Source organism: Fundulus heteroclitus, chromosome 9, assembly GCF_011125445.2.
Source record: "Fundulus heteroclitus isolate FHET01 chromosome 9, MU-UCD_Fhet_4.1, whole genome shotgun sequence".
Lineage (NCBI taxonomy): Eukaryota > Metazoa > Chordata > Actinopteri > Cyprinodontiformes > Fundulidae > Fundulus > Fundulus heteroclitus.
Window position 1 is genome coordinate 28,210,979 of NC_046369.1, and position 27,753 is coordinate 28,238,731.

The 27,753-nt window shown below is 43.8% G+C and overlaps 1 protein-coding gene across 2 annotated transcripts in view; it reads left to right on the forward strand.

Moving 5' to 3' along the window:
* Positions 1 to 27,753, forward strand: part of pip5k1ca (phosphatidylinositol-4-phosphate 5-kinase, type I, gamma a) — a 70,259-nt gene that overhangs the window by 13,951 nt on the left and 28,555 nt on the right. For both annotated transcript variants that reach the window (XM_036141382.1, XM_012871677.3), the window contains exons 2-6: positions 20,146 to 20,177; positions 21,556 to 21,642; positions 21,843 to 21,973; positions 23,528 to 23,645; positions 26,555 to 26,707. In XM_036141382.1, the coding sequence (XP_035997275.1) occupies positions 20,146 to 20,177; positions 21,556 to 21,642; positions 21,843 to 21,973; positions 23,528 to 23,645; positions 26,555 to 26,707 (521 nt within the window). The remainder of the gene's footprint in view (positions 1 to 20,145; positions 20,178 to 21,555; positions 21,643 to 21,842; positions 21,974 to 23,527; positions 23,646 to 26,554; positions 26,708 to 27,753) is intronic.

Here is a 27,753-nt window from a genome sequence, read left to right on the forward strand (position 1 = left end):
TTTTATTGCCTAAAACGCCAACCTGCGAAAATATCAGTTGTGCAAACGCTGTCTTAAAAGAATGAAATAAAAATTTTTTAAGGCAGAAATTTGTTCTGTAGTTCACAATTATGTCCCATGCCCTGCTGCTGGATCGCCTCACCGTATATGATTATTGCTTTCCTCGCAGTCAGCTCCGTTTGCGGTCAGAGTTCCAGAGCTTTGCACTAAATCAGCAGCAGTGGACTGAGTTAATGGCCTGGTTATTTAGTATTTTGCAGAGGTCTGAGGCTGCCGCTCTTGGTTTATCTGTGAGCATTCATCTTGACCCCCAGCAACTGCAGAAAGGATTTTCCCTCTTAAGCCACACTTTGCGCCGCCCCGCTCTGCACGGAGGCAGATAGAGGCAGCTTTCTTTCAAGCGGTGGAGTGCTAAATTCATGGAGGGCATCTTGCTCAGCAACCAATGGAGGGCTGCACAATAACAGGAAAACATCCAATCGCCATGTCATCAACCACATTGCCTGCATTTCTCTCCTCTCATTCCATCATCGCAGGATCGTCCCCAAACTCTCTGTAACCTTTAGCATCTTTTACAGATCTAAACTTACTTTTACCAAAGAGAATACCTCAGACTGTAGATCATCTCCCCTCTGCTCTCATTAAGGGGTTAACTTTCATAGATGTGAATTTGCGGCCGGTCAGACAGAGTTACACTGCCAAAAAACAGATCTAAAAATAAGTAAAATGTTGTTAAAGTTAGTGTATTTGTACTTGATTTGAGCAGGTAAATAAGATTATTTGCCAATGGAATGAGTATTTTTGACCCCTAATATAAGATAATTAGACATCCTGCACTTGAAATAAGATGATGGAGATGAGTTGTTCCTATTTTAAGTGCAAAAATCTTATTCCATTGGCAAATTACCTTATTTACCTGCTCAAATCAAGGACAAATGCATTCATTTTAAGAACATTTTACTTATTTTAAGTTCCGTTATTGCAGTGTAGTTCACTCTTTAGACGAGGGCTGGAAAGGGAACGCTCTCAAAGTATGTGAAGCTGTTAATAATTTGCTCAACGGTGTCTCCTCTGTGGGCTTATCTAATAGAAACGTGTTAATAGGAGATGTGTTAATAGGAGATGTGTAAACAGAAGCGCTTTGCGTTTAGCCGTCGCCGTGGTCCTTGTCCTGTCTGTGCGGTACAAACGGTACTAGTATTAACCTGCATTGTTGTGCAACGTGTTCCTTCAGTAGTTGGAGCCGATTACCTTACTGAGTCATGCCGACTGGACAAGGTGCCGCTCTCAGCACTGAAGGGCTGCGGCTCATCAAGCCTCTCTTCATTTCTATTATCGGTTCCCTTACTCCTCGTCTCTCATCTCGTACGTCCAAATAAGGCCCTCTTTTCTCTTGGCCGACAGCCGTATTTAGAGGATCAAGCTCAGTTCTGACCCGCGACCTCAGTAATGGACAACATGGTAAAATTGTGTAACCTGTGTGTGTGTGTGTGTGTGTGTGTGTGTTGTTGGAGAATGTTTTTGGCCTTGCTCAGAGAACCGGACTCTTGAAGCGTGGAGGGGATGTTTGTGAGTCAGTTGTCTGGATGCAGGGAAATTATTCTAATGACTGCTTCATAAACAGACCAGTACATGCTGTATTTTAATTTGTCTGACTTTCTCTGGGGGGCAATCACATGCCTACAGCCACACAGCCACACATCTGTAAAGCTGCGTGTCAAAAAAAAATATTGTTTTTTTAGCACCTTGCACCTCACCTTGAGCCCTTTTTACATTTTGTTGAAGTGCGACCACAAACTTCACTGTATTTCAATTATCCAACACAAAGTAGAGCGTAATTGTGAAGTGGAGGAAAAAGGATAGATTGTTTTAACCCCCACAGATCTGTAAAGTAAGGCCTGCTTTTGTAACAACTTCTGAAAATTGCTGTGCAAAGACGCTCTATATGGAGGTTTGTCTCTTGCAGGGGTTTATCTGGTTTGGTATGAAACTTCAACCTCGCAAAACATGGTTCCAAACATTGACCTTCCAGGGTTGAATATGAATGCATTCCACACTTTTCACATTTTTATTTGCTGTGGAGACAACGTTTCCCCCCACTTGATAACGATGCGCTGCTTCGTGTTGGTCTACTGCACACGATCCGACTGTCATGCATTGAAATACGTGGCCGTGACGAGACAAAATGGGAGAAGTTTTAAATGTGAGTGAAAACTTGCAAGGCACCGTTCGCCCTCTGATACAATCAGCTCTGTGCGATGGGCCAGGGTCCTCTTCAATAAACACAGCTCTCTCTCTGGTCTCCTTCAACTTAAATTTCCATTTCAAAGTCCAGTGAGCTTTCAAGCCTTTCTGAAGAAGAAAAAAATGCCATTTTCATTCCCACCTGTTCCATTAGTTTGTTCCACGCCGTGAAATGAATATGTAGGCATCCCGGTTCCCTCACTGATATTTGGTCTGGAGTCATTAGCTGCTGTCAGTAACAACCAACGTCGTCATTTTAGATGCCTTTCACTCAATTTGAATGTGAAATTAGTTGTTGAGGAGTAGTCAGCCGTGCAGAATAGTAGCAGCTGTGTGGTTTTATTTATTTTTAATCATTCTTGGGCTCAATTTGTCAGCGGCAGAGAAGCGTGGAATGTGCAACCATTTTAGTGCGAGTAATGCGGTGAAGACTGGAATGTGGTTGTCCCCGTAGAGGAAGAAAGAACAGAATTTAACCCACAACCCGGAAAAAAATAACAGATAGGCTGCCCTGACATTTCAGTTCAATTGAATTCAATTCAAAAATACTTTAATAATTCCAAAGGGAAATTAAATGTTGGTGTAACTCACAAGGGTTTCTTCAACCAGATGTTGTATACTGATGGTTGCATGCAGGAAGGATCTCCTGTAGCGGTCTGTCTCACAGCGGGTCTGGAGAAGCCTCTGACTGAAGACACTCTGTTATTCTACAACAGTCTAATGGATGCTCAGAGTTGTCCATAACATTTTTAATTTTATGACAAATCCTTCTTTGCAAAGTCATCTCCCAAGGTCCTAGAATAATCACCAGAACAGAACCTGCCTTGTTTATTAGCTTGTTGAGCCTCTTTAAGTCAGTCGCTCTGATGCTGCTACGCCCAACAGACGATGGCTGAGAAGATCCCACTGTCCACAACAGACTTGCACCATCTTATCCCATTCATCAAGACAGTTTAGGAGTCTACAATATAATTTGGTCTGGAGATAGCATCAAGTGATAGTGACCAAATTCGAATGGTTTTGTTTTTACCTTTTGTCTCAAATTTGTTTTTCCTAAAATAAAATAGAAATCCAGAAAATCCTGGATTTGTTTTGATCCACCAAACCAAACCATGTGGTTCCCTCTATTATCTCACAATGGAAAACTTTGGGCATAACCGTGAAAAATTAAACAACAACACATAGACAGTTACACTCTAGATTATTATGAATAACAAGCTAGTTTAAAGTTAGGTTTGAAAGCAATAAAAAAATGAACTTATCAGAAAAGCAAAAAAATAAAGTGCAATTATTGATAATACGGTAGATTCGGGTAAAATGCAATATTCAAGTTAAATAGAGGAAAGACAGCAGCAGATAAAAAAATAAAAATTAAAGTCCATATGTCATGAACGGGGACAGAGGACCCAGTATTCAACCAGACAATGAAGGTATGATTGAAGAAGGTTTATTTCAGGACAGGTTGAGGGCGGAACCGGGATGACAGACTGGTATGTAATGAGGGCAAGACAGAGCTTGTGGTCAGGCAGGAACGACCAAAGCAGAATCCAGGAGCAGAGTCGGGAAACAGATCGCAGTTCAATAACGGGCAGACTTAATAAACAGATAGGGGTCAGGCGAGCTCAGATAGTCCAGGAACAGAATCAAGTCAGGCCACACATGCAGGAAAAACAGTTTATACAAGGGGTCAAGCTGGCTTAGATATCCTGAGGCAAATCGGGTCGGTATCAACAGGACAATCAGAAAACAAGAACGCTGGACATGACTCACCGAAAGGCTCGTAATGATACTGTTCTCTATTTATACTGTTCTGTGCCTCTGGCACAGAACAGTATAAATAGAGGAGTGCACTGGTGACTGGAGTTGAAAACGAATTACAGGTGAGACTAATCAAATTAAGGATGGTGACTGAAAGTAAACCAAAACTGATTGGATAATGGCTGGTGGCTGAAAGGTGAACAGATCTGACTAGTTGTAGACTAGTGACAAAACAAACTGGGTAGTGGCTAGTGGCTTCGAGGTGGATTGGCTGACAACCGGCTGGTGACTGAGAACTGAACTGAACTGGCTGGTGACATGGATGTGAACTGAACTGGCTGATAACACACTGGTAAGCTGGTCAAAATAAAGCAAAGTAGAAACATTAAACAAAACAAAACTCATGTGGTGTCACCATAGATTGTCCCACATTGCTCTGTGTAGCATTTTCCCATGAGAAACAGGAATGTCTGTCTTATATTTTATAACAATCCCTCAAGCTAAATTACTCACCATTAACCTAAGCATTGCCAAGGAGGGGAAAAGGCTTAGCCAAAGTGGTATATTCATAACAACGAGAGGATGTATTATGAAACCAAAGAAATAAAATGTACTACTCTGTATCATAACTTGGTCATGCTTGTGTTAAAAATAGACTTAGCACTTCTTGTAGGCCTTTCAAAGTATCCTATGTCACTGTTTTCTACATTCTGCAGTGTTTGCTTTGCATTACTCATCATAACCATTGTCTGAGCCTCTCTAAGAGACCAGTTTCTAAACCAATTATAGCTAGGAAGCTTTTTATTAATTCTGCCTCTGTCCCTAGTGCTATTGGCTCTAATGAATGGCTTGGCATAGTTTAAAGCATTGCTTCCCAACATCCTGCTTTGGCTATTCTATAATTGTTTTATACATAATATAGAGTATGCACTGCTAATAGTGGACCAACATGTTCTCACTTTCTGCTTGGACTAGTTTGTACATTAAATCAAGCACATATTGAGAATATGTAGCATAAAGCAATGCTTCCCAATCTTTACACTTCGGTGTTTGAGTTGTTAAGTTCTTAGACCAAACATTTTCAACTTTTCAAATTCAGTTTGAAGATTATTTGACTTTCCACTCCTAAAATTACATTTCAATTTGGTGAAATTTTTGATAAAATTGATATTTGTAGTTTTACTATTTTTGAGAGATGCTATATTGAGATTTTCAATGAGAACATGGAAAATTCTGAGTAAAACACAAAATGTTTTTCTGTTAGCATCCATGTTATCATTTTAGTGTCATAGTGAGTAGGGCAGCAAACAACCAGTTACTTTTTCCTCAGAACCAGACCTGGCACACCCGTTCATTGAACTTGATTTAATGCAGCAAGGATGTTCAAACAAAGTTCTGGTTTGTGGTGTTGAAAATAGACTAAAAGCATATTCCAGACAAAATAATAAAATAGTAAAAATTTGACCTAAAAAGTTAGAAAGCTGTACACCTTGCTATTACTAAGGCAAATGTCTGAGACTGTGGCCCCTGAGTGCGTTCAACTTAGAGAGTTTGGCCAAGAAGTGTGGGCTCTACTACCTTAGGGTCTCCATCAAGAAAGGGCTGTCTGGTGGGTGGGTCAGCTTCACTGCATATTGTAGAGGCTTAAGTCTTGCTTTGGAACAGGGTTCATCTTGAGATTTTCATCAAGTTTCTCACAGAAGCAACAACTGTAAGCCGCAAGGATATTATTCTGCTGGTGTGCTGTAATTGCAATGAGCTTTTAAATCTGGGCATTAGGAAATTACTAACGATCCATCCAAGAAACTGAATTAAGAGAAAATGTAGCTTTGGCTAAATGATTACTTAAAGAGGACATATCATGCCATTTCCGCTTTTTTTTAGCTTTTAAATACATTTTGTTGTGTACTTGGAGTCTGTAGGAGTGCCGAAAATTGTAACTTAGTCTGCTTAGGTGCTGCGTAGATATGTTTATATTCTGTTTGGATCATAAGCCCCTAAGTTTTCTCTATTTTTTAGTATTTCTTTTGAACTATTCTGTCACAGTATTTGATGCGGAGCTGCTAAACAAGGTCATGGACGTCCTGTAAACCAATTCCGCAAATCCTCCATTTAAATTTTTTATTTTGTAGTCCAAGCTGAAGGATGCCAAAGCTGAAAGTGAAAATGTTTGGAGGTTGGGTGTATTAACCCATGCAATTCATTACTCCGTCCCCAAGCATACTACAAAAATGGCCAATCGTGATGGAGTGAGACGCTCTTTGTCCTGCAGGTGATCGGGGCGTGAACCGCCTCCGTAGCATTTAAAGAGACAGCGTCAAAACAAGTTGCTCTCATACGAACCTCAGAACGGGGGTTAAACAGGAGCTGTGGGTCAACAGTAACAAAGATTTTAGACCAAATCATTGCAGTTCCACATTAAATAGGCCACAGCTGAATGATTTAAATGTGAAAAGCAAGGCATTAAAAAGCAAAATATGTCCCCTTTCAAAGCAAACTTGCATTTTTAAACCAGACTTTTAGGGTAACTTATAGGTATTATATAAATGGCATCTTCATTTTCTTAAAAACCTCCTCTCTCAATTGTGTAAAAATAGGTATTGCTTTTCATAAACTCGTAATATTTAAGTCATTTAGATTTAATGTGTAAAACACAAACATCACAATCATGAGAACAACACATCAAATGGTTAACAAATCGGACTTATGACCTCAGTAGGCATATATCAAAGATTTCTAGTTCTTCTGGAGATTTTCTCGTACTCATTCGAGGCCGGAGACAGACGATGGGAAGCACCTCTCCTGACTGTAGTGGTCACCTAAAACTACTCACCCTGCTGGCTGCTGAGGCCCAAGGGTCATGGGTGTAACAGCCTGGTGATGTTGATTTAGGATCAATTTGCCTTCTGCTTATCTGAATGGCATCCACTGTGAGAGCAGAGTGACCTCGGTTTGAGGTGAAAGATACATTAACATAATCTGACAAAGGGAGCTCCTGCAGGCAGCCGTGTCTGTCTGAATCTCTTTAGCATCCTGGACACAGTAGAGAACAAACGAGTCCCTTAAAAACATCCTCCTGGTATGGATAAAGTAGCACAACAATTTTGTTCACTGCCTGTTTTACTTTGCTGCTTTTAAAGTTAGAAGACTCTTTAACCCCTGAGTTTTAATCAATCATGTCAGGGACCCATTTACACAATAATGAATAGTTGCTTTGTTATGGTCGGAAAAGGAAGCCTCAGTTGATAGCTAGAGTGCCATCACTTTTAGTGATTCTGCTAAGATAACATGCAATCACCACAGAGTCTGCCTCAGCTCAGCTCATACTCGGGCAGTCCCAGTATTGATCGGGTCTGCGGTACACAAAACCGCCTGTTAGAAACAGAAGCGATGCCAAAGAATACCTGCATCGTCAGTCAAGAAACAAGAAACCGGAAGGATAAATATCACGCTGCTTAAGAAAATAAACACTGCCCTGTTTTTACTGTGTAAAATTGAGATTGTTGAAATATAATAAATAATATCACATATAATCAAGTCATCTTTTTCAGATGTCACAAAATTAACAATCTTCAATTATTACCAAATTCAAATTTAACACATTCTTTGGTAGTTACACCATTCAGAGTAAAACACCAAGATACAAAAAGAGAAAACAATTGAGGCTGGACCGACAATTCTGCTGATAAAATCATGGACACCTTTCCCGCAGGTAACTCTCCAGTAAGCAGATGACACGATGTTGGACACCACACACGCTTTAAACCCTGAGTAAATGTTGTTAAAATGGGGAAGACAGTGCAGGGATATAAAAATGTATTCATTCCTGTGTGTATAACCCTCATTAATGATTTAAGAAGGACAGATGAGCGGGGAGGTGGGAGGCCTCTGAGGGCCTGTGGATGAATAGCTTTGAGTTGTGGGTCAGTAGAAACGTGAAGATGATCACATGCTGATGTCGTGAACATTTTATGATTTTTTTATTTTTATGAATTAATATGTTATTTGACTTTTCTTTCTTTGCTATTAATTGGTTATTTTAATGTTTTATTTTTGGGATTTGTCTGTCCAGAACTAATTTCTCCCAAAGGGAATAAAAACAATCTTTCATCTTGACTGCCATAAACAACCCCACATAAAGTCCCGTCTTGTCTTCCTGGATTTAGGGACGCCGTCACAAATCGCAGCAGATTAATACATCCCACAGTGATTTGTGTTTGGCACCACCCAAGAAGAAGAATTATCGGCTCCTCATAACTACACGGATTTCTTTAAAGAGATTAGATGACCGGTCAGAGCTAGGATTACAAAGAGGTGGAAGACTGACAGAAGTTTAGGTCGGGAATTTTGAAAATGTTCCAACCTGGAAACTTTCTGTGGGAATTTATTTGGGGGTAATTTGACCGCCTAATACCAAAAGTATAATTTTTGATCTAAGTTCTCCCAGTACTCTCCACTACTTTACATTTGCACCCTGCTCAAAAATGGCTGTATTGGTGTCAAGGTGTCAAGTAGGACAAGATGCATATATTGTAATGTGCGGGAGCAGGACTCTGATTTCAGCCGACACAGGTCAGTGGCGTTTTCAATGTTTTTATTTACTAGCAGGAAGTGGACTCGCCCTCTCCACGCGCAGTAGCTCGCGCTTAGTGTGGTTAACCCCTGAAGTTGGGGTAGCTGGGTCCGGAGAGCCGGCAGAAACCCAAGCGAACTGATCCGGGAGTGGAGGGTAGCGGGCGAACAGGCAGGGATCCGACAGGGGCTTTCCAGAGGCGTAATCCGGGGGAGTCCAGGTCCAGTACACAGAGGGCAATTATCCGGCGGCGGTACAGAAGGGAGGTCCAACAGGGAGAGTCCGGGTCCAGTCCAAGTTCGTTCACGGGTAGGCTCAGAAGAAACACAGGGGTCAGGAAACAGGCAGACAGGGACGAGAACGCTGGAATGCTCATACGATTTGCTTGAGACAATCTGGCACTGGCATCTGATCTGCACAGGGATTATAAGGAGGTGAAAACAGATGAAACCAATGAGGACTAATTGCAGACACGGTGGAGATGAGCAGGTGTACCGGTGGGACAGATCAGTGCCAATGCCAAGATCATCACAGAGCCCCCCCCTTAAGGGCGGATACCAGACGCCTTAGGATGTTCAGAGCGTGCTTTGTGGAAATCCCTGATAAGGGACTTGTCTAAGATGAAGCGGGCGGGAACCCACTGCCGCTCCTCAGGTCCATAACCCTCCCAATCAACCAGGTACTGCATGCCCCTACCCCACCTCCTGGACTTGAGTATCCGCCTTACTGTAAAGGCCGGAGCTCCATCAACCAAACGAGGAGGAGGTGGGGTTCTGGAGGAGGGGAAAAACCTTGAGAGCCTGACGGGTTTGACCCGAGAGACGTGGAATGTAGGGTGGACCTTCATCGTCGGAGGCAGGCGGAGGCGGACTGCCACCGGATTAACCACCTTGGAGACGGAAAACGGGCCAATGAACCGTGGCGCCAGTTTCTTACTCTCAACTTTCAGGGGAAGGTCCTTTGTGGATAGCCAGACTTTATCTCCTGGTTGGTACTGCGGAGCCGGAATTCGTCGGCGATTAGCAGCCCGGGCTTGGACCTGGGACGATTTAAGGATGGCTCTCCTTGCCCTTCTCCAGACCCGCTGACACCTTAGTGCAGACAGACGGGCGGATGGGACCCTGGACTCCCTCTCCTCGATGGAAAACACTGGCGGCTGGAACCCATGCACAACATAAAAAGGGGAGAGCCCAGTGGAGCTGGAGGGTGTGGAGTTAATGGCATGCTCCACCCAGGGTAGGTTCTGGGCCCACTTGGAGGGGTCAGACTCACAGATGAGGCGAAGTTTGGCTTCCACCTCTTGGTTAAGACGCTCTGTTTGGCCATCAGTCTGAGGATGGAACCCAGAGGACAGACTAACAGAGATCCCCAGCATGGAACAGAACTCCCGCCAATAGCGAGCGACAAACTGAGGCCCCCTGTCGGAAACGATGTCAGTAGGTAAACCGTGTAACCGGAACACCTCCTGAGCCAGGATGGCACCCATTTCCTTGGCTGATGGGAGTTTGGGAAGGGGAACCAGGTGGACCATCTTTGAAAACCGATCCACAATGGTAAGGATGACTGTTTTACCTCCCGAGACAGGCAGGCCAGTAACAAAGTCCATGGACACGCTGGACCAGGGCCGGGGGGGTACAGGCAGAGGCCGGAGTAAACCGGACGGGGCCTGACGGGAAACTTTGGCCTGGCTGCAGCTGGGACAGGCGGAGACAAACTCCCTTACATCCTTAGTCAGGGTGGGCCACCAAAACTGGGAGCGGATAATACAGAGAGACTTTGTGATTCCTGGGTGGCAGTATAGGCGGGAACTGTGGCAGAAGTTAAGAACCCTGCCCCTTAAGGGTTCAGGAACAAAGAGCCTGTTCTTGGGACAGGCTTGAGGGACCTGTACCCCGTCTAGAGAACGCCTGACCTCATTCTCAAGGTTGAGCTTGGTGACTGCACATCTTACTGTGTCTGGCAAAATGAATTCTGGCGTCTCGACGGGACCCTCCTTCTCCACCTCGTACATTCGGGACAGGGCGTCCGGCTTTGCGTTCTTGGAGCCCGGCCTGTAAGAAAGGGAGAAGTTAAACCGGCTAAAAAATAAAGCCCACCTGGCTTGTCGGGGGTTGAGTCTCTTTGCCGTCTTCAGGTACTCTAGGTTACGGTGGTCAGTCCACACCAGGAAAGGAACCTTAGAGCCTTCTAGCCAGTGTCTCCACTCCTCCAGAGCCAGCTTGATTGCTAGGAGTTCCCGGTTACCTACGTCATAGTTGCGTTCCGCACTGGATAATTTTTTTGAGAAGTAAGCACATGGGTGAACACGACCGTCTTCGGCTCTCTGGCTGAGTATGGCCCCGACGCCAGAATCAGAGGCATCCACCTCTAAAACGAACTGTTTCTTGGGGTCGGGGGTGATGAGAATCGGGGCTGAGGTGAATAAGTTCTTCAGCCGTCTGAATGCTTTGTCAGCCAGATCGTTCCAGGTAAACCTCTGCTTACAAGAAGTCAAAGTGTGAAGGGGAGCTGCCACTTGACTGTAGTTCCGGATGAATCGTCTATAGAAATTTGCAAAGCCCAGAAACCTCTGTAACTGCTTCCGATCGGTCGGGAGAGGCCAGTCAATGACCGACCTGACCTTGGCTGGGTCCATTGACATCTGGCCGGGAGACAAAAAAAACCCAAGGAAAGAGGTGGAGGTGACATGGAACTCACATTTCTCCGCCTTCACATATAACTGGTTCTGTAGAAGGCGAAGTAAGACAGAGCGGACATGTCTGTGAACAGTTATATTATCGGAGTAAATGAGTATGTCATCCAGGTATACGAACACAAACCGCCCAATCATGTCCCTCAGTACCTCATTAACGAGATTCTGAAAGACGGCTGGGGCATTGGTGAGCCCAAACGGCATGACTAGATACTCGTAGTGGCCTGTGGGGGTGTTGAAGGCGGTCTTCCATTCGTCCCCCTCCCTAATCCGGACGAGATGATAGGCATTTCGTAAATCTAGTTTAGTAAACACTTTGGCCCCCTGGATCTGGTCGAAAGCCGTGTTCATGAGGGGAATGGGGTACCGATTTTTAACTGAAATGTCATTAAGTCCCCTGTAATCAATACAGGGGCGGAGGGAGCCATCCTTCTTCCCAACAAAGAAGAAACCTGCGCCCGCAGGAGAGGAGGAAGGGCGGATAATGCCGGCTCTTAGGGCCTCGTTGACGTATTTCTGCATAGCATCTGACTCTGGCGCAGACAAGGAATACAGGCGACCCCTAGGGGGAGTTGTACCGGGTAGTAGGTCGATACAACAATCATATGGGCGGTGCGGAGGCAGGCTCGTAGCTTTGGCCTTATTAAAAACCTCCTTCAGGTCATGGTACTCAGGAGGAACCCTAGATAGGTCAGGGTAGGTCTCCTCAGACCTACAATCCAATCTCACAAAAGGTTGAGCCGACAGTAGGCAACAACCTGAACAGGCGGGAGCCCACCCCATAATCTCTTTCTTTTGCCAATCTATTAGGGGGTTGTGTCTCCTAAGCCATGTGGCGCCCAGGACAATGGGAACCTGTGGAGAGTCAATTATCATAAATGTAAGCCTCTCCCTGTGATTACCTCCAATTAGCAGTTCGATTGGCTCCGTGACGAGGTGGGAGTGGTTCAGTGGATGCCCGTCCAGGGCAAGGACGCTGTGAGGAGATGGTCCCGGGTGGAGTTTGATGTTCAGAGTCCTCGCCAGTCCTTCGTCCATAAACTCTGTGTCCGCCCCAGAATCAATGAAGACAGAGAGGTTATGAGATTTTGCAGAAACAGTGAGTGTTGACGGGAACAGGAGATCTGGGGAGACAGAGAGTTTTGTGCGGCTCAATAGGGATCTCCCCCCCCCTATTGAGCCTGACCTTTTACTGGGCACGAACGGACGTGGTGCCCCTCACCACCACAATAGAGACAGAGACCGCGCAGCTGTCTGCGCTGGCGCTCCTCCTTAGTGAGGACTGTCTTCCCCAGTTGCATGGGTTCAGGATCCGCTGAAGCATGCGGGGTCAACGGTGCAGCAGAGGCGGACGAAGGAGTCCAGAGGCGGGATGAAGGCGCCGGACGACGATCCCTTCGCCGTTCCATTAGTCTGAGGTCGACTCGTGTGGTAAGATCTTCCAACTCCTTGAGAGTCCTGGGGTAGTCCCGGGTAGCAAGTTCATCTTTTATCTTTTCGTTCAAACCATTAATGAACACATCCATAAGAGCGGGCTCATTCCATAGACTATCGGCAGATAGCAGGTGGAAGTCAATAATATAGTCAGAAACGGACCTGTCTCCCTGCTTGAGGGATAAAAGACCCCTAGAGGATTCCCGGCATGGCAGGACGGGGCTGAAGACTCTGACCAATTCGCGTGAAAAATCATAATAAGAATGGCAAATCAGTGAATCATTCTGCCACTCAGAAGCCCCCCATAATTTAGCTTTGCCGGTCAGCAGGGAGATAACAAAAGCAACTTTAGAGCGATCCGTGGGATAGGAAGATGGTTGTAACTCAAAGTGGATTTCACATTGAGTTAAAAACGCTCTGCACTGATCTGGGTTGCCCCCAAAAGGCTCGGGGGGAGTTAGACGCGGCTCAGGCAACGTCGACGTCATCACACGTGACGTGGTGACGGAGGCGGATGTTTGCGGAAGTGCGGGAGCCTCTTGGCTGCGGAGATGACCTAGGATCTCGGCGACACCAGCCTCAAGCTGCGAAATGGACTTTTCCACCCCCGTTCGCCACTCTGTATCTGGCGAAGAGTCCATCTTTCTGGCCAGATTGTCCTGTAATGTGCGGGAGCAGGACTCTGATTTCAGCCGACACAGGTCAGTGGCGTTTTCAATGTTTTTATTTACTAGCAGGAAGTGGACTCGCCCTCTCCACGCGCAGTAGCTCGCGCTTAGTGTGGTTAACCCCTGAAGTTGGGGTAGCTGGGTCCGGAGAGCCGGCAGAAACCCAAGCGAACTGATCCGGGAGTGGAGGGTAGCGGGCGAACAGGCAGGGATCCGACAGGGGCTTTCCAGAGGCGTAATCCGGGGGAGTCCAGGTCCAGTACACAGAGGGCAATTATCCGGCGGCGGTACAGAAGGGAGGTCCAACAGGGAGAGTCCGGGTCCAGTCCAAGTTCGTTCACGGGTAGGCTCAGAAGAAACACAGGGGTCAGGAAACAGGCAGACAGGGACGAGAACGCTGGAATGCTCATACGATTTGCTTGAGACAATCTGGCACTGGCATCTGATCTGCACAGGGATTATAAGGAGGTGAAAACAGATGAAACCAATGAGGACTAATTGCAGACACGGTGGAGATGAGCAGGTGTACCGGTGGGACAGATCAGTGCCAATGCCAAGATCATCACATATATATGATGCATCATGTCCTACATGACACCTTCTTCCTATGATTACTGAGCCGATGTGACATGTGAATTTCTCCAATGTGAGATCAATAAAGCCTATCTTATCTTATCTTATTGGTTAAAGATATTGATAATTATGTTTCAGACGTACTCCATGAAAATGCCATGTGGATTTTCACCATTAGCATCCTGTTCCAAGACAAAATTGTCAGAAAAATCCAGATATATTTTGAATTTAACGGATACAAATCAAACATTTTCCTTTAAACATCACATGATTTGATGATGGCTTTTGCGGTCATGTAGTTTAGTCCTAGACAAACATGCAAATGATACATAAAAAATAAACATTGCACTTCGACGTGGATCGGCTACAAAGCGCGTTTTGGCAATTTCCTGTTTTGACCCACTGGTTTCTGCTGGTTCTTGTTGCATCACAACTGTCTGCCGTGTGCAGTCTGTTTATCTAATATGTCGCGGGTTTTAATCCATCTTTTTTTTTTTTTTTCTTCTCACTTCTGGGTTTATTTCGAGCAGCGAGCCAACGGGTCACTCTTTGCACACACGTGTATACGGGGTAAGCTGTGGCACATATCGCTCTGCGGCCGTGCTAATGCCCTATGCGGCATCGTGTGAGGACACGGTAGACGGCATCTGTCTGTTGAATCCGGCCACACGTGCGTTAGTTATAAAAACGCCGGTTGACCTCGATTCGGGGCACCATGGTAACAAGAGGGAGGAATACTGCGCTGGTGAGTGAAAAGCGTGCGTGAGGCGGGGGTGAATTGTCGACGCGCACAGTTTTACAGGTTATCATGACAGCCTGATGTCACAGTGATTGGGACTGATGCAAGATAATGGATCACATAAACTGAGGAGATCAGGGCCAGATGTAAAGAACGACAGGTGTGTTCCTTGTTATGCTTGCGCAGCCGGCATGCCTGTGGAGGTCTGCGCGGTATTGCACATCGCAAAGCAGGTTTAGACAGGAATTGGTTTTACATGTGTGTGCCTGTCTTCAGTCTGTTTTACCCATGTTGTTTTGTGGTTCACAGGTAATAGAGGTAAAGGGATCACAGATTGTTCGTTGTCTCAGCAGCACAGATGTAACTATTTGGAATAGTTTTAGATTTTGCAAGGGTCTTTCTTTTTGCCAGTGTTGATGGCTTTAGTGCTTTCGGTGGTTGGGACCGAACACAGGTTTCACTTACGTAATGCTTGCATGACCAGTTTAATGAATGAGCTAAAGCAAATATCCCACCTCCTTTCCGTGGTTCCTCAGACAGCTTCACAGAAAGCCCTGTTCGTGTCGGCAAGTTCTGCCATCCGTCTACTGCAAACAGGCCCGACGTTTGATTATTTTCACGCTACCCAGACAGGGGTTATATGTGAAAATGATACAGCCGTGTCTCCCGTGTCTCGCTTTGCCGTGCGTCGCCATTACCAGCTGGTAATGGGCCACTCTCTCCGGGGCTGCGGGAATGAGTCGTAAAACCAGCACATCGCGGGTCAGCTAGGCAACACACTGTACAAGCAGCAATTCATTTAAAAGGTCCTTTTTGTTGTTCCGCTCCCTGAAGAACTTTAGAGCCTCCAGCCGCATAATGGTGTAGTAGTAGGATCCATTTTCCCTCTCGCGCTCCATCAAAGGCCTCCTCTCACCGAATCTCAAAGGAACCCTGTTCAAGGGGAAATGATGGGATGATAATAAAATATTTTTACTCCTGCCCATAAAACATATTCCATATCAGCATTTCACTGACTTGCTGTAATGTATTAAGCTAATGTTTCGTGGTGCTGTTACACTAGTTATTACTTCCCCCGATAGCGTCAGGGTATCATGGTTTTTATTTTTGCACTCACACTTGGTTTGTTGTATTTATAATTAAGTTGCCTAATGTTGTATTAACACCAATTTAATGGTTTAAATACAAGTCCTATTACCCAAAATATGCCCAGTTTAAATTACAGTAATCTGAAATAGTACATTTCCTGCGTCATCATCATCATCGTCATCATCATCATCATCATCAACCTTTATTTAACCAGGGTAAGACTCCTTGAGGTCAAAGATCTCTTTTCTAAGACTGTCCTGACAATGAGACAGTTAAACATATAGTTACAATAAAAAACAGTACAATATCAATAGCATTGCTCAATAAAACCAGGTCTCCTAAAATCAATTTAAACAATGGCATATCGATTTATTTTCTGCTAAATCATTTATAAGACCCTTGAAGGAATAAAAAGAGACCGGCTCTTTCAGATGAAGTTCATCCTGACGAAGAATCCAGGCCAGTGGAATGAATGAAACGCATACAGTAGGCACAGTTAATAAAAATAAGTCCTGTGAGCGCAGGCGATACAACCCTGTAGGCTCCTGATAAATAAGCAAAATCAAATGAGGAGGATGTAGTCGTAGTAATACCTCATGAATAAAAAGATGCCAGTGAATCCAACGTCAAATAGAAAGAGGAGACCAACCAAACTGGGAATACAGTAAAATATGATTAGTAGAAAATTTTGAGTTTGTAATAAATCTCAGCACTCCATGAAACACAGGTATATTAAATCTGTGGTGCTGTGAGCAGAAAGGTTCCTGCTAGACAACAGCTCAACATTAAAACTTCTGGAAAAAGGAGTGAGCCACAATTCTTCATTGCCAGTTATAGTCTGGATGCCTTCCCCATCTCTCCCCCACCCTTTATTAATAATAATTGGGGTCATTTTTGTCTGAAATTACAATTTCTTTGATTGTTTAAAACATTCAGATTGACACAAAAACAAGGAAATCAGTAAAATGGCAAGTTATTTTTCAGCTCAATAACACTGACCAGGAAAATACATGAAAGAAACCAAACAACAAATTTAGGTGTTGGGTACGGTCACGCCGAACGCGTACAAGGCGAATGGAGCGAGTGATTTAAATGTTATCCCCGTGTAAAGGCGCAATCCGGAGCAAATTAATGGCCGGCAAAGCAAACGAGGCGTTCGGAGCGAAGGTAGAGAACTGCGCGTCTAGAGTGAAGCGAAACCATGTGGACGGGCGAATAGAGGAAAGCAAAATTTCACTTGAGTTCAACAATATGAACTTTTCTGTCAGTTGGTTTCGTGTTCCTCCCGATCCATTTATTTAAGCTCAAAAATGGTTTTTATATGTTAGAAAGTACAAATAGGCTGTATTCCTAATGAGCGGCGATGGATTTACCGACCAAAGACGGCTGTAGTTCAGGTCCTGGAAAGTGATCTGTGCCCCGACGCTTTGCAGCAGCTCCTCTTGCTGGGTCCTGGACAGGCAGAAGTACCGCTGGAGGCGACCATCACCCAGACTCAGCTCCATGTGGTGGTACCCGTCGGACCGGGTGCGTCTCTGGAGGACCCAATTTGCTGCGTTGTCCGCGCAAATTGTTTGAAAGACAGACTGTCCGGCGGAATGTAAAGCGACCAACGAGAAAAATCAACTTTGATCGAGTTTGGTGTGAAAATACCTTTAGAATGATTACGGGATGGTTTCGTTGTAAATTATATTTTATCAATATGTTTTCCGTCTGATTGCTAGAAGCGCAGCTTGAACGTTCGTAAAGTGTAAGATAACCTGTTGTTGTGGTTTAACCGGTGTGCCGATAGCGTTCTGTGAATCAAACAGGAAGATCATTTTGAGACAGAAAGCCGGTCTCAAACATGTCAGTCTGCGCTGAGCCAGTCACACACACATCAATCTAGACGTTGACATGGCTGTAGGTTTTTAAAAGGAGGTGTGAACATTTTTTTTTACCATAGAAGGGGGCTGGGAGGAAAAAGTTAGATCACTAACACTATGCACATCACACAAAATAGTCTCATGCATGTACACACAGGCACAAATTAGTGGTAAAAAGCAGCAGAGGCGTGCCTTTAATTATCTGCATTGCAAGCATTCCTTCATTGACAGTTTTTCCCGTCTCCCGATCTTTTCTTTTACATGTATCCTTGCACTGCTCTAGTTGGCCTGGAGCTACTTCGGTCTGCTCTGTGCAAATATGTATAGGAGCAAGAGGCAGAGAGCGAGGACAGCTGAGCAGCGGCAAAGTGGCGTCGCCTTGGCTTTGTCACATGGACATCCACGAGCGGCCCGCGGACAGACCCGCAGACAAGGAAGAGGCTGCCCATCAGTTCCTCTGCACACAGAATCAAGCTGTTTATAATGTTAGACCTCTGTTGGTTAGTTTTCGAGGTATTCAAAGTCACGGGACACAGTGTAGAGTTTGAAGAAGTGTTCAGATTCAAGAGCACGGTTAGATTTTATCGAGCTGGTCGTAAAATGTGCTTAGGAATACTCAGGCTTGAACCAGTTAGAGATGTTGGTCCGATTCCTGATCCTTTTACCGACTGACGCGGATTTCTCCCGGTCCGGGTTGCTCTTTAAAAACGGCAAAATGTTTCCTTTCCAACGTTCATTCTGTGAGCGGCTGTTTATTTGTTTTACTTCAGGAGCAGGGATGACATGCTAGTGTGCGTGAGTGAGCGCATTGTTGTTAAAACTCCAGTTAAAGATGGAGGTGGTTTTAAAAGCAGCACTTTTTAAATACCATGTTGTGCCTCAATTCCAGTATTTGTGGCAAGTCATAAGACACGAACAACCCAGAAAGTCTTTTCTGACAGATTGCTTTTGTTCAGGGTACACTTCTGACTCTGTGGCTTTTGATAACTTTCCTTAATGCCGTCTTATGGAGAGACAGCTGAACATGAAAACTGACTGAAACCTTTGAACCAGTCTTTATTTGTGCAAAAACACAACATTGCTTCAGCCTCATCTAATGTAGGGTGTCCAAACTTTTCATTAGTGGGGCACAGCTTGTCATGTTAAAAATAGTCCTGGGTAACCCAAAAATGTGGAATAAAAAAAACCTAAAATAGCCAAAAAAAAAATCTTTTTTTTTAATAACCAGTCCACAAAATATGAGCATGCAATATTCAAATTAAACTAATTACGGGAGTCAGATTTCCTGTAAGACAGGGATGTGTAAATCATTGATCCAAAACTTAAAAAGGATTTAGCGCAGTTGCCTTATTAAACGATAGTCGTCCAATTTGGCAATTATTTTTATTTATTTATTTTTACAATAGGAATAAGAACAAGATTCGGGTCGATCTCTCTTTGAAAAACCTGCTCCGTTTGGCCATTTTTAAAATAAATAATCAAAAAGCAGATTTTGGTGCACAAAGTCTCCATTTGAGTAAATGTAATTGCATAAACACGGTCCTGTTTACTGTGAAATTAACAAGAATGTAAAAAGTGTGGCTCTACAAAGACAAATACTTTATTCAGTTGCAAAATTTGTAACTTGTCTGTAACAATTTTCCACAATAAATTAAAAAAATCTCCATCTGCATTAACCACCAGTGCTGGGGTCGCAAATGGCCCCCGGGCCGCACTGTGGACACCCTTGGCCTAGAGTCTCACATTGCTGGAAAAGCATGCTTTAACTTGTCATCTAAGGGGTTAAAATGAAAACAGACCAGGCTGATTAATTCTGTCGTTGTCTGAAGCCCACTCTCATCCCCTCTCCTTCTCTCTCTCTCCTCTCCTTCATTTACTCATTCTGTGTTTTCTCTTCCCCGTCTCCCTCACCCTTTCCTCCATTATTATGCTGAGTGTTTTGTGTCCATAATTACGGAGCTATTTCAGGGCTTCCTGACAAAAACAGTCCTCCGATTGCCTCTCCCTGCAGCGTACGTCCTGTTATTAAAGTGAACATGATCATAAAATAGCAGATGTTAAAGACTGCACAACTGCAACGTGCATGACATCATTTGTGACTTTAAACCAGGAGGATTAAGGTGGGGGAATGAAAGGCGTCTGAGGTTTTTCCTTCCAAACGACTAGTTGGCCCCATAATTGTCGAGTGTCATAGAGAAAGTGAGAGATGTTTTAGATCAGTCAGCATGATGTGCAATATGGCGTCAGCACAGCGAAAACAAACGCATGAAGTAACGCATAATGCACGAGGCTTATAGGACTGCGTGTCCTTGCAGCTGATGTCTCTGTTTGCCATAGTGGCTGTTGCGGGCCCGGCGTGTGTTTGACACTGTTATTACATGATGTCCGGCGCCGTCTTGCGGCCTGCGGGATCCAGCTTTGTCCCAGGGAGCACTTATGGGGCACAGCGATGGGTCGCCTTATCACAGAGGAGCTAACACGGCCATCTCTGTCCCTTTTCTCTCCCGCAGATGCAGCTGCCAAGAAAGCCTTCATCACAGAGGTGAGCTAAAGTCTTTTACTGTCACCTATATTATTTTGGCCTTTTTTTTGTTCCATATTTATCATACAGCTAATTACCAGACGTGTCAAGTGTTTACTTTTCGTTGCCGTTGTTTGCTGTATGGCATGTCTCTCAACATCTGGTTCCTCTCGATAAAGCCCCTTTCTTCTGGCATGAGCCACACTGTGCCGTCGATTAAAGCAAAACGTTTAAAGAACATCGCAATTTGTCTTACTGGACTCTTCGTTCTTCTGAAACACCAACTCTACCCTACACTGCAAAAATAGAACTATAAATAAGTACAATTTTCTTGAAATTAGAGTATTTTTCTACCTGGTAGATAAGATTATTTGACAATGGAATAGATTTTTTGCTCCTAAAATAGGAACAATTCATCTCCATCATCTTATTTCAAGTGCAGTATATCTAATTATCTTATTTTAGGGGTAACAATACTCATTCCATTGGCAGATAATCTTAATTACTGTCTCAAATCAAGGACAAATACACCAATTTCAAGAATAATTTACTTATTTTTAGTTCTCTTTTTGCAGTGTAAAGCTCAATAGAAATTTCCCAGAGCACTTCCAGACGTATTATTACCTTAATGGTGTGTAATACATCCAGTTTTGCCTCTGAATGAAGTACATATGCTGCATGCAGTTTGAGTCTGATTGATTAAATTCGTAACACATTTTCACGATTCATTCTTTCAGGATCTCTAAGCCAGAGACGGGGATTGAGTCTGAGATTTTGACTCGGGGTTTCTCTTTAAATGCACAAACAAAGAATTCAGACAGGACTCAAACTCACAATCTAAAGACTCTGGTCTTTAATTGGACTTGTGCTCAAAGAGTTCAGACTTGAATTGGACTCGTTCATTAAACACCGAAGATTTGACTTTAAATTAAACTTAAAGATTTCAGACTTGACTGACCCACTTTCTATATACTAGAGATTTGACATCTGACCTGGACTCATGCTCTATAGACTTCAGACTTGATGTGAACCTTTGCTGTAAAGACTCGACGACTGGCTGCAACCCACGCTCTAAAGACAGGAGAGTTGAACTTGTGCCGTAAAAACCCTGGTCTTGACTTGGAATCTCGCTCGCTGTAACTTGGGTGCAGTAGTGAAGATGTGTAAAAGGTTTAATACTGTACTATAGTTATAGCCATTTTGGGTAATGACAGCTACGCTCTTCTGTAAGCCGTGGTTCTCTTGGCTCCCATCATCCAAATTCATTCTGCACACAGCCTCAAGTGTGTGTGTGTGTATGTGTGTGTGTGTGTGTTGTACACACACACTTGAAACAATAACGGCACCCTGTTCGTCGGTGTTTTAACAGGTGCAAATCTGTCTCTGTCCATTTTCTCAGATGCCCTCATCTTCAAGCCAGCCAGGTCAAGGAAAGAAGATTGGCCACAGAGGGGTGGATGCATCCGGAGAAACTACTTACAAGAAGGTGCTGTAAAATGTTGGGAAATTACTGTATTATTATTATAGGGAAAGAAATTATTTGCTTTTGAGTTGCCTGTGCAGATTAGTTATCCGGGTCATGACAACCACAAACATGCTTAAATCGGAGGCAACGCTCCTAATTGAAGCCTGTTTGCTGTTGCTTTTGAGTTATTAATCCACGATTTTTCCTCTTCCCAATTACAGACCACATCATCAGCCTTGAAAGGTGCCATCCAGTTGGGAATCGGTTACACAGTCGGCAACTTGAGCTCCAAGCCAGAGAGAGATGTCCTGATGCAGGATTTCTACGTGGTGGAAAGCATCTTTTTCCCCAGGTCAATACTTCACACCTGCAAAGTCACGCAGTAGAAGAGCTCTTTCAAAGCGTTCTAATTTGACGTGGTGTCGGACCGTGAGTCAGGCAGGAGCTTTCACCCAGTGTTTTAATGAAAACGAAAACGGGTAACACCGACGGAAAACATAAACCATCAGGGACACACGGGTAAGGTACATGGAGACTACGAGACTGACGAGAGCAAAAGGTTTATATACGGGGAAGGTGAGGGCTTAAATGCGGAACAGGTGGGAGTGATACGCTGAATACGAAACAGCTTTAAAGCATGAACTCACGGGCAGCTGAGAGAGGATAAGGGAAACGAATAAAATATAAGCAAATATATTGAGACATCAGGCTGAAAGAAAACCATGACTAAACAGAGCCTGCTCAGACACAAGAGAGACTAGACCTACTCCGACAAAGCGACTGAGGAGCAGGTGTTGGGGGGAAGATAGGGAAGTGCACAAGAGAAAACAGGTTCTGAATATAAAACAGGTCCTACAGCTAAACACAAGGAAGCTCTGAAGAAACAGAACTTCAACTAGGCATTCATTATGGGTGCCTGATGTCATTCTAAGGTTGTTTTTTGTAGTTGCTTATTTTTGTTGACAATAATGTGGGCATTCATCAAATGATGTCACATGTGCTCGGAGACAGCCTGGGAAGGTTGAACAACGGAGTAAAAACTAGATTGGCAATACCAATCCTTTTGGAGCCCAGGAGCTTCATTTCAACCGGCTTCAATCGAGAAACCCAGCGAAGAACAGCTGAAACGTTGGTTGAATATTAGAGGGCTCTAAATGCGCGGAAAGAAAGCAGTATTAGTAGAAAGGTAGGAGAGGCTGTCCTCTCTCTCACAACGGTTAAAACGCGATGAAGAAACTCGTGATATTAGCCCGGCTAATAGCTCTTGTTGTACGGCGCTATAAGCAGAAAAAGGCGTTCTGTGAGAAGCCCAAAAAAGCAACTTCACGTTCCAAAACAAACCCAAGAAACCCCAACTGCAGACTCACAAAAGTTACCAGTGACTTTAGAGAAAAACAAGCCCAAAGTCACTTATATTAGGAGGACTAAATGCAACACTGAAGCTCACATGAACAGCCCTCATGGATTGTATGAAGTTTTAAAGCCGTCGAGAAAAAGCCAAATAAAGGTAGCCTACCTGCGCAGACGCTGCAGCCGTATCAGGTCGGCACATTCAAACATTGGCTCCTCACCAAATGTGGAGAGCACATAGGTGTGTTTGGTCAGATTCCACAGGAAAGTCCTCTTGGTTATAAGCTCGAATCCAGCGCCCACATTTCTCAGCAATCCTTTGGGGTTTTGGAAAATCAACTGAAAAAACTCCCTCCATATGATCACAATCATCGTTTTGAGAGTCACTCCGGCAGATACCTACGCAGCAGCGGCTTTTGTTGTTGCCATAATGTAGAAAGATTTATAAATCTAAACCAAAGACATTGCCTACACCATTTTCCCTACTCTGTAAGAAACATCTGTGTTATTTAAAACTACATTGTTTGCTCTGGTGTTTTTTTTTTTTGCTCTCCAGCGAAGGGAGCAACCTCACCCCAGCCCATCATTTCCCAGACTTCCGCTTTAAGACGTACGCTCCTGTGGCCTTCCGCTACTTCAGAGAACTGTTCGGCATCAGGCCGGATGACTACCTGGTAAGATCTGCTCTCACTGGTTCCAGTACTGTTGTTGTAGCTGTTGTGTGCATGTTTTTATTTAATTTTTTTTTATTTTAATTCTTAATTTTATAACTAAGAAATAAAACAAGACAGCTTCCCTTTAAGATCATCAAGGGCTTGGTGTGAAAAATTCTTAAATAATAAAGAATAGAAAAGAGATGAGAACCTAATAAAATAAGTAAAGGGATATGTAGCGTGTAATCTGTAATCTGGACAGCAGTCCATCTTTTTCTCAGCTTCTGGCAGAAGGCAGCGTAGCAGTCTGGTGGTTTCCTATTTAATTTCCTGGATTTTCTCATATTTTTCCTGTCATTAAACAATGTGGCCGCTTACCCTAATGTTAGACCCCTTAAGCGAAATGAATACGGTTCATCATTAAAACAGGAGTTTTCAGTAGGACTGAATCTGTTCTAAAGCTGACATTATGAGAGTATTTCTCCAGCTCAGCACATCCAATTAGTCTGCCTTTTTGAGAAGTTATCCATAGCGAGCTGTTGCGGCAGACGTTCCTATTAAGAAACTGACAACCCTTTGGCCCACACATTATCCTGAGTGCACCAGAACCAGATGATCGCCTGCACATTATTACTGTCTCTGACAGGTCCACGGACGAGCTTCTCGCTCTGAGGCTGTCACACTGAGTTGAATCAAGTCCGTCCATCGACAGTATGAGGTCAAATGTGCCCAGTGTTGTTCCCGTCCTGAAAAATGTATGTTAAAAAAAAAGAGTTAAAGAAATATACCCCGGAGTAGATGATGCAAAGCTAAGGCATGATGCTATTTCAATGCACGATAGAAACATTAAAGTAGATTTGTTATTAGAGAATTAATTAACTGGAGCAAACAAAACAAAACAGCCTGTCTAACTAGCTTCTGAAATGCCATTGTGTGTGGGTGTGAATGGATGTGTGTGGCCCAGCCAGAGGCAGACTTAATTTTCTTAATTTTCTGCATAATGAGTGGACGTGTTTTACATTAGTTTATGAGAATAAAGGCGACACAGTCTGAACACTTTCAGTTTAAAGCTATGGTAACGAAAGCCATGTCTAAAATGGCCAGTTGCTTTTATCAATTAGCGCTCAGGGAAATAGATTCTGCATTAAAAGCTTTTTGGCTCCGCTTTCTTGACGTATGACATACTAGACAAACTGCATGTTTATGCTGCCCAAATTAACATTGTCTGGAAGGCCCGCTCCCACATCATCACTTAGCAAAGTGTTTTCAGGTTCGCTACCTGAGTCCTTATTGAATGATTGTTCAATCCATCCATCCATCCATCCATCCATCCATCCATCCATCCATCCATCCATCCATCCATCCGTCCATCCATCCATTTTCTAACACATCTATCCCTCATGGGGTCGTGAGGGCTGCTGGTGCCTACCTCCAGCTGTCAATAGGTGAGAGGCGGGGTACACCCTGGACAGATCGCCAGTCTACTATTGTTCAATCCTTACAAATAAAAATGTTTGGCTTCCTCTGTCTTTCATTCACTCTTGGTTTGACAACTTTGACAACTTTGACCTTTTTGCAGTCGATGCCCTGAGCGGATCTGTTGACAGACAGCTGATGCTTTCTGTTAGTGTTCATTCATCGTTCATTACAGCCTAACAGCACAAATCCTACAGACTGGACTCAGGCTTGATTGCAACATGGTTTCTTATTTTCAGCAAAAGTTTCAGTGTGGTTCTTGATTGACTTTTTTTTTTTATCTGGACTAATAGCTGTAGAGATAAGTTTATATTCTTTCAAAAACTGCAAACCCCGCTCTAGCTGCAAACAATGCAGCATGTAAGGCAAGGCAAGTTTATTTATGAAGCGCTTTTTGGTACAAAGACCATTCAAAGTGCTGCATGCGAACAAAAAAAAAACATTACAGAGAAAAGACAGATATTAAAGAGACAAAGGGAAAAACATTACGGACAAAAGCACATTGCAGTGGAATAGTAGCAGTAGGTTAAGATATAAGACAAGTTGGACTACAAGCTAAAACATTAACATTCAAATGCAACTCTAAAGAGAAAACGTGCCTGGATCATTTGAATACTAAGAGGTACAATATTACTTTTAAATTAAAACAGGGTTTGCCATGAAGTCTGCACCCATCAGATGGAGGCCAACACCTAAAACAAAAATAACATACTGAATTAAAGGATTTTAAAACTCTGTAACAACGACACTTCAAACACTTAAAAATCACAAAACAGGAGGACATAAAAAGCTCGCTATTTAACGTGTTATTCCAGGAGCAAAGCGTTGGGTAAACATGCAGCATCACGTGTCGATTCACGTCTGCATACTACTTTCTTGAGTCTGAAGTTATTCTTCTAAGTAGAAAGAAAAAGGGACTCCAGTTCGGCTTGTAGCTGCTTTTGTGTAGAATTTCCTTCAGATTTTAAAGGTACATTTTTATAAAAATATGTGTGAAAATTAAACTATTTTTATTTAAAGAAGGAAAGCTTATGTAATAAGTTGATTTATTAGATTTTTTTTTTTTTTAGATTGAGCGACTAACACTGGGTCTAGACAGTTGTGTTTCAGAAGTAAGCTTGAAAAGACTTTCAGACTTTCAATGCTCGGGTTTTAACAGATTCGAATAAAATCTGGCCCCTTAAATCCATCCATCCATCCATCCATCCATCCATCCATCCATCCATCCATCCATACATACATACATACATCCATCCACATACGTTCCTTGCAGTCTGTAGTCCCAGATATAAGCCTGATCTCTGTAGAAATAACTTATTTATTTATCATTGACGTATAAATAGAAATTTGAGTCAAAAAAGTTCAGAATTATCTTTTATGAATGCTAATTTCTTGAATATGAACAGCTACATCTTTAAAATGTGGCTTGTTTCCGTCTCTGCGTCTCCCTGCAGTACTCCCTCTGTAACGAGCCCCTGATCGAGCTGTCCAACCCCGGAGCGAGTGGCTCAGTCTTCTACCTGACGAAGGACGATGAGTTCATCATCAAAACCGTGATGCACAAGGAGGCCGAGTTCTTACAGAAGCTGCTGCCTGGATACTACATGGTAAGCAAAGTCCAGACGTGTGTCGGGGAACGGCTCTGAAAAAAAGCTGACGAGACGGTAAATCTCAGAATCTCTGCTGTAAGAAGAAACGTGTTGAGCTGATGGCTGTTCTTTCTTTATGGATGAAGCACGTTTTATCGGTATCATCTAGTAGATCTGGTTCTGCTGATCTGTGCAAATGTAATGCTAAGGCCCGTCGTTACACAGTTAATAAGGCAAATGTTTCCCAGTCGGTGTTACATTAAAGATGCACACATGCAGCAGTGGTGCTTTCATCTTAACTGCTGACCTCTCCTGATGCTGCAGTTTAGATCTGAGGAAATCCCTGCGATAAGCGGGGCGTCCTTTTCATGCGAAACAGACATTAACAGCTCTTATCTGCGCCAGCGGCCCACAGCCAGGCGGTTTCATAAGAGACCGCCTGGTGTTTTGCACTAGCTGGATGTTCTGTTCTTCACTTGAGCCTAACAGGGCAATACCTTCTTTTTTTTATTTCTTTTTTTTTGTTAACCAAGAGTGGCCCAACCCTTCTGCAGTCTGCAGGCTCGTTTTGAATCAAACGGCTCCATTCCATGTATGTCCATGCAATGCTATAAGCTTGTCAGCTTCATGCACTCTCAGCCTGGTGTTTATTCATGCGCTGACAGCCTCGGGCAAAGACCGATGTTGGAATAATTTTACCCCTGTGTGGCGTTTTAGCACCCCGGCTCTCACATCAGATGTTTTGTGGGGCTACGGTTTGACTGAGCGCTGCAGGATTCAGCAGTTTCTGGTAGAGCTGTGCAACTTATTAACCTGCAGCTGCTGTCACAGTATGTACGTATTGGATATTGCAAATCTTCCTTTACTGCTCGCACCTATGTGAGAGAGCACCCCTCCACCTTCTTTACTGACATTTTGGTGTTTGAAGAAAAAGAAAGGAACGGCCACAGAGAAAAAACGATGAATGCGTAGCCACAACGCCTGGAGTCTTCTAGCAAAACAGAGCCAGGTGGGTGAGAGGAAGAAGGGAGGCTGGCTCGCACGCTTGCCAGGACCGTCCTGCA